We start from the raw sequence: 17,387 nt of genomic DNA on the forward strand, positions 1-17,387 counted from the left end.
TGATGATATATCAATAACACACACAACCATTAAGATTTTGTTTGGAACGACTTTCTTACTGCTTCTTAAAATAAGTTTTTTTACAAAAAAAACAACTTTAAAAAATATTAAGAAAGCCGTCCCAAACAAAGCCTAAATCTCATAAGCTCGTTGATTTTATTTCTAAATTCTATATGCTAGTTAGAAAATGGCATGTATAAAGTTGGTAAAGATGAAGATATATTGGTTTTACACGCTTGCAGGGCTTTGTGAGAACAACAAATACTACATTCTCTTGATTTTGGTCACGAGATTTAATCTCTCGAACACACATCACCAATAACACAACCACATTTCATTATCTTTAAGGTCAATGCACATTGTTAACATAAAACATCGATGCCTCGTGGTGTCATTGCCTATCATTAACAATAACGTCGCTTTGCGCCATTGTTTATAAGTCATATATTTGGCGACTGCATAAACATTGACACTCGTTGTCGTGGACAACGTCAAAACATGCATCATCTATAAGGCTGATATTTGATGTTGACACAAATGCCAATTTTCATCTTAACGCCTACCATTAGTAGTAACATCAATGTACAATATTGATTGTAAGGCAGATGCAAATCATCCACATCCACAGTAGCCAACTTTAGCGTTTGTTGTTGTCACAAGCATTAATGCACATCATCTATAAAAAGTTAATGTACAATATGGACTCCAACATCGATGCTCATGGACTCACCAATATATAGTTGATTTGACATTAATCACAACTCAATATGCATATAATGTTGATATTATGAGCACGAGCATGAGGTTTTAGATTGCTTCTTTTGTGATATTTAAAATGTTAATTATTCACGTATATCATATTACAAATATTATATGAAAATAATTTAATATTTATTTTATTTATTATAGCCGTCTTTATTTATATTAAGCAAAGTTAATCTCAAATAAAAAAATAATGCGCCTGATCGAACCGGGAATACAGCCCCGCGCCGCAACGCTCTGTGCTTCAGGATTCGCTCGCATTTCGCTCGCTCGCATATCGAGCTTCATAGTTTGCGTCCTCACGAGCGAGAAGCAGCCACCACTGTACCGCCATGGCGAAGATGTTATCCCTTCCCCTCCTCATCCTTCTTGTTTTCCCCTTTGAATGCGAGTCCTTCTCTGCCGAAAACCCTACCGATCGCCGCCTCCTCGTGCTCGTCGATGACCTCGCCATCCGCTCATCTCATTCACTCTACTTCAAGTTTCTCGAGTCTCGCGGCTATGTTCTCGAATTCCGTCTCGCCGACGATCCGAAGCTTGCGCTCCAGCGCTACGGTCACTACCTATATGACGGCCTCGTCATATTCTCTCCCTCCGTCCAGCGTAAAACCCTAACACTTTCAGTTCCGGATAGTTGCACATCTTTTTTTATTTGAGATCTTAATCTGCTTGAGCTCGTTAGGTTTCGGGGGTTCTCTTGACCAGGCCGCCGTGCTAGACTTCGTTGATGCGGGACACGATCTGATCCTGGCTGCGGACTCTTACGCCTCGGACTTGATCAGGGGGATTGCCTCAGAGTGTGGCGTAGATTTTGATGAGGTGAGTTGGGATGCTTGGGTTAATTAGGGATTTGGGGTATGAGTTAGTTGTTACTTTGTGATCGATTGGTTTGACTTCTTGGATTCAGGATCCGGATGCCGTTGTTATTGATCACGTTGGTTATGCTGTTTCGGAGATTGATGGAGAACATACGCTCATTGCTGCGGATGATTTCATACAGTCTGATGTGATTTTGGGAGAGAAAAAGATAGAGGTGAGTTTTTTTATCCAGTTGGATGCATCATGCTGCTCTGAAGCTTGATTATGTTAACATTCTAGACAGTGTTTTCGTACCTTTGAAACATTGATTGCTTCATTTTTAATATTTTTATTTGAGTTCATAGTCCGTTTAGGGTTTCAGATTCAATAGCCATGAAGAAAAGTATGTTTATTTTAACAGGTCAAGCATTATGGTAATTGGTTAATCGAAATCTTTCAATGGAGACCTAATTCATGTTTTAGTAATCCCTTGTTTAGATAGAAACTTTGATTTTCGAACATAGGCTTCAAACGGGACGTTCTCATGTTACCATATAATTCTTTCAACATATAGCCAGTGCATGTGATTGAATTTCTTGATCCTTATTGGAAATTTTCTCCCTTTTCATTTAATTATCTTATCAATGTCTTTGATGTTCAACATATCATACAATTTGCCATGTCTGTTCTTGTAAATATACAAATACTTTAGATATTTTTAGAAGATATTTGGAAATTTTGGTTTTCTTGTAATAAAAAGTTGTCCTTAAATTTGATTACAGCGCATGAAATGGATCGGCTAGAAAAGACAGGCTGGCTAAAATTGTTTTGGTTAACCACTTCTTTTGATTATGCTGTGATATTTTTTGGGTTACCATATCACATGGTTTTTCTATGTTACGTCTGTTGGACTGTAACACCTTGGGCTAACAACGATATCCCAATATTTATAAACTTTATAGCTCTTAAAGGCACATACTAACAAGTAGCCAATGCATTCCCAGAAAAAGCTTTATAAAACTTCAAACGTTAAATCTATGAACCCGTAAAGCTATTTTCTAGCCACATTAAAAGGGAAACTCACACAAACTTGGAAGCTAAGAATTTTTCCAGATATTGAGAGAGTTTTTTGTTATTATTTAACTATGGTTTATATTACTTATTGCAATGGAATAGAGAGAAAAGAGGGAATGAGCAGCTAGAAAGGGGATCTAGGAACTCTCAATAGATGTGCTTGGTAACCATTGACCATGGCTGGAGGCTTGGTTGGGCATTGTTTGTATTGTTCAAGCCTGCGCTGACCATGGACAGATTGAATCCCAGCACAAATCAAATGAGATTGGAAGAATATAGAGGGAGGGATGCATTCAAAAGGTGGTGTTGGTCTGAAGTGAACAAAAAATCTTTAAGATTTGGTCAAGTTCATTGCTGGCACTATCAATGGTGTACTATGAGGAGAAAAAATTTGTGGGATGCCTGTCATTGGTTTTGAAATTTCATGATTGAGATTTTTTGAAATAGGAAAAGTGGGATGTGAATGTTTCTTTTATATACTTATGCTACATTTAACTATTTTTGTAAATTGAGCAGGTTTGAACCGTCATACATTGGGAATACTTGTGAATGCAAATAGCTTTGACATACATATATCTTTTGTATGAAATATACGCCTTTGGACTCATGCATCTAAATATGTAGAAGTGCTTTAGTTGTTTACATATGTGTGTAACAGATCTTTGGAGGAATAAAGTGTATACATTTGCAATCTTTTTGTTTTTGTTGTTGAATGCTAGAGTAAATTGGCAAAATTTGAGCACTTTGTGCATCTCATTTCTATGCTTGATTGATTGCTAAAGATATTGAGGGTGAAGGCTAGCTATAGTTTGATCAGGATAGTTATTTGACATGCTATATAACTGCTGTATGTAGTTTTACCCGAGAAAGAATAGATGTTTTGATGGATCTTTAATCGATATTGGTTGGTGATTCTGTTTCGGGGTTAGAAGCCCACTCACCAATTATATAAGGTTTATTTGGTCTCCAATAATGGTTACTTGGGCCATCAGGCTGTGCACTTCTGTTTTTGGCTGGTGGAAGTGACGCTATTGGAGGATTGCATGAGGGATTAACTCCAGTGTTGGTAGTATGCAAACTCTTGAATATTTTCTCTATATAGTTCTCTTGGTATCATGCGTATTGTTGATGCCTACTGAAATATGGTGTTGGGGTTATGTAATAGACGCTGTCTACATTAATTACTTAATAATTGAGTAATTATTTTTCTGCTATTTTACTGTTTTTAATGTTAATTTTCATATCACATTATTGCAATTTCATCATGGCCATTGTCATGTTGTGGAGTTTTTTCTCAACTTCTGCGTGAAAATTGAATTTTCCTGCTGAGCTCGCTTCTGTTCAAACTAATTATTAGTACTTTTGGAAGGATAAAATAGTTATAATGATAGGCTAATGAGGATCGATTGAGGAGGTTTGGTGGCTCTTCAAGCGGTGAGAGGTTTTTAATTGTTAAGATTTTCTTTTTTGGTTGGCTTAATTAGCAATATTGGTATGTAAATTTTCAGACTTTGTAGTAAAACACATCGAAATTATAAGTCGATTTTCTTTTTGTCGAGTTTTTAAATTCAGTGGATCAAGTCTTGCTTAAACTGATCTGTTGGCTGTGCATTAGTTGTAAAAGGGTTAATTTGAGGTATAACATGCAGTGAGTGGCTAATCTAGCTTATTAACTTGGAAATTTAATTTATACCTTCCTTATCATCTCAGGTGCTTGAATGCTCTACATTGAGCCCAGGAATAAACTTCATGCATTTTTCCATCTTCCCTTCTTCTCGCTTCTTGTTTGTGCAAGTTGAAAGGGCAGTTGCTTGCAAAAGATTTCCTTTTCAAAAACAGTTTATTTCTGTTTACTCTACCTCCATTAAGGATTCAATATTCTTCACTACATTAATTATAAGAATATTGATTAATTAAATTTTTTTGTTCAGGGCTGACTGGTAAATTCTGTATTAGGTCTAGTTTGTTTTTTGACTGTTTTTTCTCCTTGGAACTTGGACTGAACATATTATTGCGATGCTCTCTTCGTATTATGTTCCAAACACCACAAGCAATGAACATTTTACCTCTTTGGCTATTTTTTGCCTTTCAAGTGGACATCATGCTATTGAAAAATTTTGATCGCCTGTAACATGTTCTTATAAGTACTTGCAAACCTGTTTATGTTTTTTTATTCCCCTTGTTCTTTTTCTCATTTTCAATATGTTTTTTTATTGGTCTGTATAAATAAATGCTAAGGACATTGTCTAGGAATTTGTTCCACATAAAAGTTCATTTTCCAAGAAAATATAATTTTTTTTTTGGGAAAATAAGAAAATATAACTTCATTTTACTTCATTAGTTATTGTACTGACAGTATCAAACATTTGAACAGGCTCCTGTACTGTTCCGTGGAATTGGCCATTCTGTAAATCCTGCTAGTACTTTGGTAAAGTTGTTTCTTTTCATACAATTCATCATATTTGTCCTTCCTTTTATTTATTTGAAATCATATTCTAAATTTTTTGAATCAGGTCTTGAAAGTATTGTCTGCTTCTCCTTCAGCTTATTCAGCAAGCCCAAAAACAAAGTTGTCAACTCCTTCCATCACAGGCTCCACAATTGCATTGGTTTCCGTTGTGCAGGTTCTCAACTCTTTTGTGATCAATAATTGTTGTTATGCATCCCGTCTTTTGCTTTTTAATTTTCTTGATTACTCGATATTTTCATTATTTTTGTTTTTTATGTCTTGTGTTTTGCTCCTCTTTCTCAGCAAGTTGCGATCAGCTTATAATTTGGACCATGAAGGATTTGGAAAATTGACTTTATTATTATATTATAATATTAAGAGTTGCATTAAATTCAGATGCTGGCGTAACTGATGGTGTTTCGTTCTTCACTATGTTTTTTCAAAACATATTTGATAACTCTCAAGGACCTAAAACTTTAGTCTCTAGATTTAGGGTGCGTTTGGGACGCCGTTTTCGCTGTTGTACGGTAGGAAACGCAACCGAGTTGCGGTTTGGGGAGACGAGGTCGTGCTCCCCGACAGTACAATTATTATAGAATTCAAATCAAAGCTCTCCATCAGAGGACTTTTCGCCAAAGCTAACACTAGCGAGGGCACCACCGCCGTCGCCGTCACCTTATACTTATGTATCAGTCTCAACATTGCTTCAATCTCGAACTTCGGCATTGTCACAACCGCTGCACCCGATCTCAGCGAGCAAAGCAAAGTAAAGTTGAGAGAAAATATATGAAACAGGGGAAGAACACAGAGCACAACGTCATCACTTTTCAGAAAAAAGATTTGGATTTTCTCCATCTACTTGTTGCGCGATGCTCGTAATCATGCTCCGGTGAGTTAACATCACCCCTTTCGGCAGACCCGTCGTTCCGGACGAGAAAGGAACCGCCAACATGTCGTCAGGGGATATGGAAATTAGTTCAGCAAGTTCAGACTTGTTGCGCGATGCTCGTTCTATGCCATGATTTCTTGTCGCCACTGCCGAAGCTGAATATGACCCAAGAGATGATGGAGAGCCAAGCAACGATCACGTAGTACATAGCTTATCCTCTGTTGGCGCTTTCGGCCTTTAATCCTTCAGTCTTCATGGCTCTTCACGGCAAAAGCATATCTCCGGACGGTGTTCTCCCTGGAAGCCGGCCGGCGATGAGTGACCATCTGTGATTAAAAGAAACTGTTAATTATTTTAGAAGGGGCAGAAATCTAATTTTAATTTTTTTTTAATAAAAATTTCTGATCGTTTAATTTTTCATCAAGATTTGTTCATAAGTTTCTTATTTTCAAAAGATAAATCTTTTAATGAAATTGTGAGATGACGAGGAATTTGTTTGCTTTGATTGTAAATAAGTGCAGAAAATTAAATAAAATTCAGTAAAAAAAATCATTTAGCTCAAGAAATTCCTTAAGACCGGCTTCTTTTGATTGAATTGAAGGAAATGAACAAATTTTATTCATCTTTATATATAAGGGTAACAAGGTAATTTGTTGTCAAACAGCAGCAGCATAGCAGTTCGGCAGTAATACTATCTAAACAAATTTGACTGCTTTCTATACAGCAGCTTTAAAAAGCAACTTTATATACAACAATTTCACAACCTGCTTTACTGACAGCTGCAGCCGTCCCAAACGCACCTTAGCTGCTGCTTGAGATTTTTGATCTGGATGCAAGCCTTGTTGAACCTTACAAACAATTTTCAAACAAAAAGTAGGCTGTAGTTCAGCAAGGGTTTCTTTTTTTTGTTATACTTAAGGATATGTTTAGTTGTGTTTTATTTTTCTATTTTTTTGTTTTTTTTTTCTGGTTCACTTAAAATAGAAACTATATTTGAACGTGTATTTATTTCCTAGTTTCATAATTGATGTTTTGGAAGCAAGTGAAAACACCTCGGACAGTTTTCAAAATACCTGGAAACATATTAATTTGTTTCCAAAAATAAATAAAAATAACAAAGCAAACACGTTTTCTAACATAAGTAGTTGTTTTTTAAATAAAAACAAAAACATAGCCAAACATACCCCAACTTGCTAATCACATTTTATTTATTTATTTTGGAACTTTCAAAATTTTATTTGAGGTCGAGATTTCATTTGTCTTTCTAATTTCATGTTCATATATTGTTATAACTTTTTTTTTTTTTTTGACGATATGCTAACTTCCAGCACCTATTTGAAAGGCTAGAACTCATACTATTCAACCACTTTCTTGTTCGCGTAGTGGCATTTAAAATTGCCAGTATTTAAATTTTTTATTTGATGGGCCATGCTGATGCATGCTTTAAGCTTTGTTGTAGCATGATTTGCATAAGGCATTATCAGAAACTTTTATAAAATAATTGAATTGCATGTTCAAATATAGTTCATTCAATATTCAAAAAATGTTCGAACTTGTTAAATACAAGGGTATAATATAAGAGAAAGCAATTATAATAGCTATAACATAATATATTATAAAATAAATACAACTAACAATAAAATTTTAATAAGAAGTCTTATATTATATTAAACCAATTATAATATTTTATAATAATATGTTAATCACAACGGCTATCACACAATATATAAAAATTTTGATACAATTGAATACAATAATAACATCTATAACAAAATTATATTACTATAAAGTTCCCAAATTTGACTAAATCAATATAACAACAACTTCAAGCCTTTATCCCACTAGGTGGGTCGGCAATTTTTTAAAGAATTTATGTCATGATTATTCGACAAGTTTGACGTTGGTTGTCGACTACCTAACACAACCCTCCACTTTTCTCATTCAGGACTTAGAACCTGACAACGACAATGTTAAAATATTATTATCAAATTTACTCTGAAAGATTATTAAGATTAAAATCATTTTCATCAAACAATAGCATGTGTGTTTTTAATTTATAATTATAAATTCAAGCTATCAAACTTTGTGTTGATCTTCAGCAACATATCTATTGAAAACAGCAGCACATCCGCTAAAAATAATGTAATGTCTCTCTATATGTATGATTAACATATGCATATTTAAATATTATGTACTTTTCTCTCATATTCAATATATCATTAGCCTCAAATGACTCAAAATGCCTAACAATATTCTCCGTCACACCCTCAACTATATATGTTACTCGATCATACATTTGTAAGCATAACATGAAAGCTTAAATGAGTTAGGCTTCATTTGGGACGGCTTTCTTACAATGCTTAAAATAGCTTTTTAGTGCAAAATTTAAAATTTTTTTACTCGAAAGTTGCTTTAAGAAGTAGTTAAAAAGCCGCCCCAAACAAAATTTTAATCACAAAAGAGAAGCAGAGTGCAAAATAATAAATTTAAACTTGTCTATAAGTTTCTTTAAGCATATGTTCGAAATTTGATTGACATTATTAGTAGTTGTTTGAACAATGTTCCATTATATTCAAAACTCATAAAACCTTAACATAATAAACTTCAAACTATGATCAAATTTATTATTATTATTATTCAATCTTGGTTCCTAAATATCAACAAGCTTTGAATATGTTTTGAAAAAATATTCAATCACGTGCTGAACAAGTTTGGATCATGGTCAGAATAAGCTTTGAGCAATATTCAAAGCTGATAATCTTATATCAAATATCCTTATAGGTTTTGGGGGTTCAAACTGTGGTTTTGTTTGAGACAGTTTTCTTACTGCTTCTTAAAGCAGCTTTATAGTTCAAAATTTTTAATTTTTGTAATAAAAAGTTGCTTTAAGAAGCAGTAAAATAATCATCCCAAACGAAACCTGTAAATATAACAACATTCAATGGCAATCATCAACTAAGTAGAGGTGAATACAGAAAAATTATTGAATTGAACTTTTGACTCTCAACTATTTCTCACAAACAAGAAGTGCATGAGAAGATGTTGAGAATATGATAGGTCGATCAAAATATTTTTATGAAATAACATTCATTTCAAGATGTACAATATATTTAAATTTGGAGGAAAACAGAAATTCAAATAGATTATTGAAGCCCTCTCTTACTTAAGGCTCCAAAGATTCTGAAGGTTATTGAGGGTGGTATTGGGCATGCAAGATTCCTAGACTTAAGGGATTTCTCTAGGATAAGACAGCATTTTTTTTTTAGGTAAGACATAGCTTATTTGAGTGTTAAGTGTTTTATTTAGGCCAATTGATCAAACAATTGAAGTGCTAAGTGTTTTATCTCTCCTCTCATCTTAGGCCTCGTTTGTTTTGGCATTTTTTTTTCTATTATGTTTCTGAACAGAGAAATTATTTATTTAGTTGTTATTTGGATGAGACGCTTTTATAGAAATTATTTTTAGGGAACTTCATTTTTCTACTATTTTGAGAAGCTTTTTGATATTTGCTTCTATGTTAGAAAATTCTATTCCCTTAACCATTGTTTTTAAATTATCTTTTACAAAAGAAGAAGAAGAACCAAACGAAGCCATACTCACATATTTTGTTTTCTCTAATATTTTTTTTGCAAACCGAATTCTTCCTCCCTCCATGAATAGAGTAGCCCAACTTGAAGGTGCAGCGCTCTTCCTCTTTGTAGAAAAGGAGAAACTTTAGTTTGATCTCTTTTGTCCTCTTTCCAATACTAATATTAAACATTCACAACAACTATTTAATATCAATTAGATAATCTTAAAGATCAGTAACAATGTTGAAGTGATTATAAGGTAATGAAGATAATAAACCACAAAAAATAAAGGAAACATCTAGTTGGACTCGCACAATTTCACATGAAAAAATAATGTCAGGAAGTTTTGAAATATCTTCGGTGTAAAAAATGCAAGACAAATGAACAAAATTAAAGGGCATTTGATTAAAAACAAAACAAGACAAAGTAAAATTTTCATAACAAATAATGATTTTGATTGTTATTTTACAGTACAAGGTTCAAATGTCTTTAAAGTTTGCTTATTTATATTGAGCTTCTAAGTTTTTCCCCAATTTTACCCTAACAAGATAAAAAGAACAAAAGCCAAAAAAAAAAAGAAAAAACTATCTTCTTCGCTAGGTAACATTTTTTGCATCCGATAAAATAAATTGTTGAGAGTTTTAGCATTGATAAAAACTATCTTCTTTGCAAAACATATATTTTTCCAATAAATACTTTCACTTTTATTTTTCAAAGGTCTTTGAAGCCTCTTCTTCTTCATTAAAGGGCAAGGGCAAACACCACTTGGCCACTTGACAGAAAAGAATGAAGAAAAAGAATTCAAGCAGATCCCAAAACTTGGGATAAGGCTTAAGGTTGATGATGGTGATAATTTTGCAGATATAGGGCAGAAATGCACTATTTCGATCACATACACTTCAAACTGGTCCAACAAGCAAACCACTACTTATCAGAGAGTTGGTTTGAAAACTGCTTATCTTTGTTCTACTAAGGCTTTGTTTGGGACGACTTTTTTACTTCTTCTTGAAGCAACTTTCTAGTACAAAAATTTTAATTTTTATACTAAAAAGCTGCTTGAAGAAGCAATTAAAAGCTGCTTCAAGAAGCAATTAAAAAACCGTCCCAAACGAAGCCTAAGACTTCATTTGGGACGACTTTCTTGTTATTTCTTAAAGCAGCTTTCTAATATAAAAATTTTAATTTTGTATTAAAAAGTTGTTTTAAGAAGCAACAAAAAAACCGTTCCAAACGAAGCCTAAAAATCAAATATATTGGTAGCATCAGTTGTTTGACAGCCTTTGAGGATCAATCTCTACAGTTGGAAACCTGAAACAATATCTAAGTTCTGATTTTATAGCAACAACCATTCTTCCAGAGGCATTTTTGCTAAATGAGGGCAACTTTCATGAATGGAGGTGATAAAAAAGGGAACTGCAACAATATAAATCTGTCCAATATGATATAGTGGAATACAAAAAAAGGTAGAGCATTAGCTACAGAAATGAACAAGCACAGTAAGTACAGTATCGTTACTTTCTGTAGGCTACAAGTAATTTTACTCGAGAGCTTTGCAATATATAAGAAGCCCCTTTGGTTCAAAGGAACTTAGAGAAGTACTGAAGTAAAAAGAAAATGGAGAACTATAAAGATGGTAAACAAATTCACTGAACTAGACAAGTGGTCCAAGATGCAGGTATCAACAAAAAATAATTGTCAAGAGAAGAAAAGAATGTAAAGTTTCAACGTATATTCCATTAAAATTCAACAGGATGTCATCAGAAAAACTATGGAGCAAGTCTTCCTTTTCAAGTTCAATTCATTAAACAAAAAACAAGTATAAAGTAGTTATTCTTCTTTCACCTTTGCAGATAGAATCCTTGCAGTTTCATAGTATAGATGAGCGGAAAACCAATTGATTTCAAATTGTAAAACAATGGCGTGAGCTTATCGCCTCCTCCTTTTACTCCTCACTACGATGATGAGTTTGTAGAGAACACACCAAACCATTGCCAGCAATAATGCAATAAGCTTGCCTCTTACAAGACCACATAAAACGATTAAAAAGAAGACAAACTCGTAGATTCTGCCGGATTTATTTTCATCCACATTTATTTTTGTCCTATGTGTATCGTCTCCATCACACAAATCACCATAACAAGTTTTGAAGCTCCCGGCTTCATCATCACTACCACTTTCTTCCTCTTGCTTCTCTAATAAATCTGTCTCGCATGGTTTTTCCTCTGTGGCTTCAACGCAATGAGGAAATTTTTCCGGTTCTCTAATTCCATGGAATTTCCTAAGCACGAATTTTCTCAGTAGCTTCTTAACCTTAGAATCACCTGAAGATCCCAATTTCCGCTTGCTGCAAACCTTTCCAAAATCGCAGCTTTCCGGGAGTAACTCGCAGCTCGGATCTTTAATCCTCGATTCTTCGGCCGTTCCACCAGAAACCGACAAATCAGCACGAAGGCCTGCATCGATTTCCCGAATCGGAGACGCCCAATCTCTTCCTCCCAAATCGAAACTCCAAATCAACGAATCCAACCTCTTTCTCGCTTCCGGACAAGGCTTCAGGAATCTCCAACCGCGACGCCCACAAATTTCGAGAATCAAGAGCGTAAAAGCAGAAATCGTAATCCCTACAACAAGCTTCTTCTTTCCGATCACCAAAGCCACCAAAAGAATCAAATTTACAATGAGAAACTGAATTCCAGGCCTGGCATTCATACTTCGATCAGCAGACCTAGGGTTTTCAATCACGGGAGCGGCTGAACGGCACTCGGGTGCCGGAAGCCGTGGGACCTCGGAGGAGGGCGAGGGTTTCTTATTGTTACTGCGGGAAGATTTCTTTAGGCGGCCGTGGTTTTTAACAATGAGGTCAGCGAGGGAAGTGGGGAAGCCTGTTTGAACAACGAGAGAGCCGCTGCTCTTTGAACGAAGACCTGAGAGAAGCCCATCGGCGGCAATGGCCTTCTTCCATCTGCTTGATGGCATCGCCGTAAGACGGAGATCATGGGATGGCTGAGGCCGGCGATCGGAATTCTCGGTCGACGTGTTGTTCTTGGCCCGATTGGGTGAGATGGCCGTAAACGGAAGAAGAGAGGGAGAAACTGGGCGAGTTTTTATAGATTAATTAGTTTGAAAGTTTTTTTTTTATAAATACTTTTTTTTTTAAAAAAAAAGTATTTAATTGAAAATTATTATTAATACTCGTTTGAATACTTAGAGTTGAATATATTAATATCAAATTAAAAATTCATGAACTAATAAATAAACCACAGTATATGAGATAGTTCCATATTAATTTTGTACATAATTATAGTACATATATTAAAAGAAGATTTATTACATCCAATAAAATTTTTATGTGAAACATTTAAAAAAAAGCTATGGGATCTAGTTTAGTTAAAATGATTATACTAATATTTATCATTAGTTACAAATGATGATGCACTTCATCGAGGAACAATATGGTAAACATACAATGTATATACTATATTATGTGATGCAAGTGAAAAAAGACGTGTGGCATGTGAGCTATTTTAAAAGATAGTTTGTTTATTTTTTTATTTAAACTCGACCAAAGATCAAATGGTACAGCGTAAATCCTAGCACTAGTGCTGGGAGTCAGAGCTGATGATAATGTGTGAATCTTATAAACTATGGCATGCGTTGACATTATTAATGATGGTAGTTGACAAAGTCAGAGGATGTCAGCGTAGCCAAGTGATAACAATCAAAGGACTATAGGTTGGAGGACTATAGTTAGGCGTTGGAGGTCAAATAGTGGTAGACGCGATGATGATGGTTGGAGGATCATAATCAGAATATGATGGTTGGAGGACTATAGTTAAGAAATAATAGTCAGATGATCATAATCAGGCGTTGAAGTTTGGAGGATTGTAATCACACATTGACAGACAAAGGATTTTAACCGTGTGATAATAGTTGGAAGATTGTAGTCAAGCAACAATAGTCGCATGATCATTGTCGGACAATAATGGTCTAGTGACGACGACAATGGTCTAGTGGTGGTCCGACAATGTCAATCATGTAATGGTTTGATGATCTTGATCAAGAAGTGATTTAGGGACATCGATTTGGCGATGCTCAGATAATGGCAACTAGATGATGATTTTGTGATGGTTTGATGATATTGCTCGAGTGAAATTCTAGAATTCTTCTAGCTTTTGAACTTTTTTGAATCTTAAGCTAAGGTCCAAGCACTTTAATCTAGACATTCTTGATATTGTTAGGTTTATCTTGTCAAATCTTATTGTCTTGATTGTAAGTTTTTTGTAAATGAAGTGAATTTGTGGACCATATACTAATATGCTTTAAGCAGTAAATAATAAATCAAAATTTGTGTTAGATTTCATAAAATTTATTGTTACATAAATTATTATATATGTAGCAATATATAAGAAAATTTGGCTTTATATGCTCAATAATAGCCATGATTAAAGAAATATGTTTGCTATTTTTTTATATTTTATATGTAGCAATATATAAACATGGAAGACTCATAACATCAAAGTTTATGCATGTACATATCGACTCTCACAAATCGACATCACCATTAAGATTACCATCAAGGACATTTAGTTCAAATTGATTAACAAGCTATATAATCAAACTTTAAACATTATTCATGGGCTTTCTTAGTGTTTTTTTATTTCCTTAATTTTTTTTAATTGTAATAGTGTGTCCATTGAAGAACCACTTCTATATTGTATGCCTTGAAAACTTTGATAAAATAGTCACTTAATAGGATTATGACTCTTAGTAATAATGTTGAAGTTCTCATAAATACCAATTATCATAAAGCTTTATCAATTTAAAAGGAAAAAAGCACAAATTAAACCCACCTAACATGGTTAATTAACTATTACCTTCCTTATTTTAGTTTCTTTTTTCTCTTCTCTTTCTTTTTTATTATTTTATTAGACTTTTCATTTATAGGGTTATTTTAGAAATTAGAAGAGGAGGGAGCTTCTTTTTAGAGAATTTATTTCAGGTTATACTGAAAATGGTATGGATTCTCTAGTATGTGAGGTATAGTCTGAGGAATTATAATGGAGTCTAAGATTTTGCAAAGATCTCTTATTTATTCCTTGTGGTTGTCCCTTTCGTCTTATGATAGAGTTTTCCTATAGTTGAGCAGCTTCCAACTATTCTTAGATATAGAAGGGCTCAACCTAAATTGTTGGATTGAATTCTAGTTGTTTGAACTTAGTTTTAGGTCCTCCAAAAGCTTGTCTAAGCCACATTTGAAACTGACAAGGCATAGCTTATAGTTCTTGATCAAAGTTCCAACTAATAGCATGGCTAGAATGCTTACTTTGCACTCTACCCTGGAAAAATAGTTAGAATTAAAGTTATCATCCATTGAGTTCTCTATTTCAATAGTTTTTATTTATTGTAAACAACCATCTACTAGTGCCCTTATTGTTATTTTTTACGGGTGAAGATTCTTGAAAATTGGAAAGTGTTCTTGGATCAAACCTTGGACCTTTTAGTTGTTGGCAATGCTCCCAGTTGGATCCAAATAGTAGTTCGAGTATAAAAACCTAACAAACTATAACAACTCAAAATTTTATAAAATGAATTGTTTTAGAAATATAAAATATGTATTTGCAGCATTACGACATTGTGATGGAGAACACAGTGGCGCCATGGTCTCTGTACGCATCCCTCGTCGCTTGATCCTCCCCTTCCTCAATTCATTTGGTTGCCGAGGAAGAAAGGAAAGAAGAGGGAGAGAAGGGAGAGAGAAGATCTTTCCAGGCTTCTTTGTTCGTTGCTCCTATTATGAAAATTATTTTGATCATAATAAATGACCTATATTCTACATCTATTTTCAATGATTTTAAGTTCAGTATAGTTCTCTCTCCTAAAATCAACCAAAATATGATATCTATAGTATTAGTAAACTTTCATTGTATAACTTTGATATATGATATATATTATCATTATGAGCATCTTGACTAGCTTATATAAAATTTTCAATAGGTGGTTTTACTTATATGACATTTTAATTAAAATGAGTAGAGAAATATTGAGTGCAAAATGATTAGGTGCTAACATACTAAATTCAAATATTAGATACGTGATATTTATATGATTATTCTTCATTTGACATGACATATATTTTGGCATAATACATGCATATCAATGAGCACACTAGATAGACCTAGATGTTATGATAATTACATATGATGTAACAGGATATTATGATATACACGATACTAAACATGCTTAAGAATAAGCAAAATGAATGAATTGATGTACTATATGAGATGGACAAGTTGACATTGATAGGTAATATATGACTAATGAGTGAAAACTAATTACTGTAAACTAATAAGATTGATGATTGCTAATTGATAAGATAGATGATAGATAAGATATATGACATATGATATATATGACTAATGATAGATGATAGATAACATTAATAACAAATAAGTGTAAATAATATTATATTTTATGTGTTAATTTGTTAGAAAAAAATAATATATTTTTTAGTTGTGTTTGTGCAAGAATATACACAAAATTGGTAAAATTTTCAAGTATGATACAACGACTCAATATCGAACAAAATACCACAATGACGTCATCATTAACACTGCTAGAGTACCCAAGCGCCTAGTCTCTGTTTGACAACACCACAATGTTGGAGGAGTCAACACTGTAAAGCCCAGTCTCTATAGACATAGCACTACAATGCCAAATTTTTGTGCTACCAAGTCAAGGGGGGTGACACATGGATGCCGTAGAGCTCAACCATCAGCAGTGCTACAACACTCTAGTTGTAACCGTTCAGGCCATGATTTTCCTGCAAAGAGATGCCTCGATTCATTAAACAATAGGTCCATGTTAGCAAGCTCCATAGTGGAGGAAACCCTTCAGCACTGCGGCATTAGTTCATTTTATGGACGCCATATAACACAAGTGTCTCGAGCGCCGCTGCGCTAGAATCCAATTTATGTATTTTTATTAATAATTTAATTATAATGTCAGTATGGGATTTCAATTACTTATTTAATATTTTGTATTTTTTCAATCTTTATAGTGCTTCTCTGATTTTTCCTGATGAGTGACAACTAAGAAAATTCAGAGAAGTATTATATACATTCTATTTATCTTATATTTATGAAAGTAATTCTGTAAGTATAAGGAGTGTAAAGGAGATTATTAAACCCATATAGTGATATATTTTCATTTGTACTTTTTGTGTAATTAATGAAAATGAATTTACTTTACTAGGTCTTAATGTCTGATTAAATTCTCTAATTTTATATTGATGGTGTAAATGAAATATATAGTACTAATGAATTCTCTTCATTAATAATTTCATGATACTTTTAATAATCAGGTCTTCATTTAATGCACATAGCAGTCATATATGCAGTTAATATAAAGTGTAATAATGTGGAGGTTAGAAATAGGAAAGCATGCACTAGGTATTTTGGATTGATAAGATGTAAGTATATACATTATGATTGTCATGTAGCAAGTTTATAAAGACGAATTATCATGAGTGGGTTTTAACAGTACATGCTTTACTTATTCTTCTAACATTTTTATGGAGTGACGGACTACGAAAGTTTAAAGTGGTATTGAGATTGAAAGAGTTTAATATGTTATTTGTCTTTTCACGCTTGATTGAGTGATCGGTGATACATATACTCTAAATACAATCAATAAAAAATAAAATCATTGTGAAACATATTATATTTATATTCCATCTATCAAATATAATTTATCCAAATACTATTTCACTTAATTATTTTTTAATTTAAATTAAGTGATTTAATCTCGACTAAAACTTATTTTAATTGAGTAGGATAATTATTGTAGT

General features: G+C 33.5%; 2 protein-coding genes across 2 annotated transcripts; one reads left to right on the plus strand and one right to left on the minus strand.

Moving 5' to 3' along the window:
* Positions 1-964: 964 nt before the first annotated feature.
* On the plus strand, positions 965-5,873 carry LOC110095442 (dolichyl-diphosphooligosaccharide--protein glycosyltransferase 48 kDa subunit-like). Its single transcript, XM_028693855.1, has 6 exons — positions 965-1,365; positions 1,445-1,581; positions 1,670-1,795; positions 5,009-5,062; positions 5,148-5,389; positions 5,615-5,873. Exons 1-6 carry the CDS (start codon positions 1,095-1,097, stop codon positions 5,871-5,873), a joined length of 1,089 nt encoding a protein of 362 aa, XP_028549688.1. The 5' UTR covers positions 965-1,094.
* Positions 5,874-11,258: 5,385 nt separating this feature from the next.
* On the minus strand, positions 11,259-12,633 carry LOC110095470. The gene has a single exon (XM_020821021.2). The coding sequence runs from the start codon at positions 12,515-12,517 to the stop codon at positions 11,468-11,470; it is 1,050 nt and encodes a 349-aa protein (XP_020676680.1). The 5' UTR covers positions 12,518-12,633; the 3' UTR covers positions 11,259-11,467.
* Positions 12,634-17,387: the final 4,754 nt, after the last annotated feature.

Source organism: Dendrobium catenatum, unplaced genomic scaffold, assembly GCF_001605985.2.
Source record: "Dendrobium catenatum unplaced genomic scaffold, ASM160598v2 fragScaff_scaffold_370, whole genome shotgun sequence".
NCBI lineage: Eukaryota > Viridiplantae > Streptophyta > Magnoliopsida > Asparagales > Orchidaceae > Dendrobium > Dendrobium catenatum.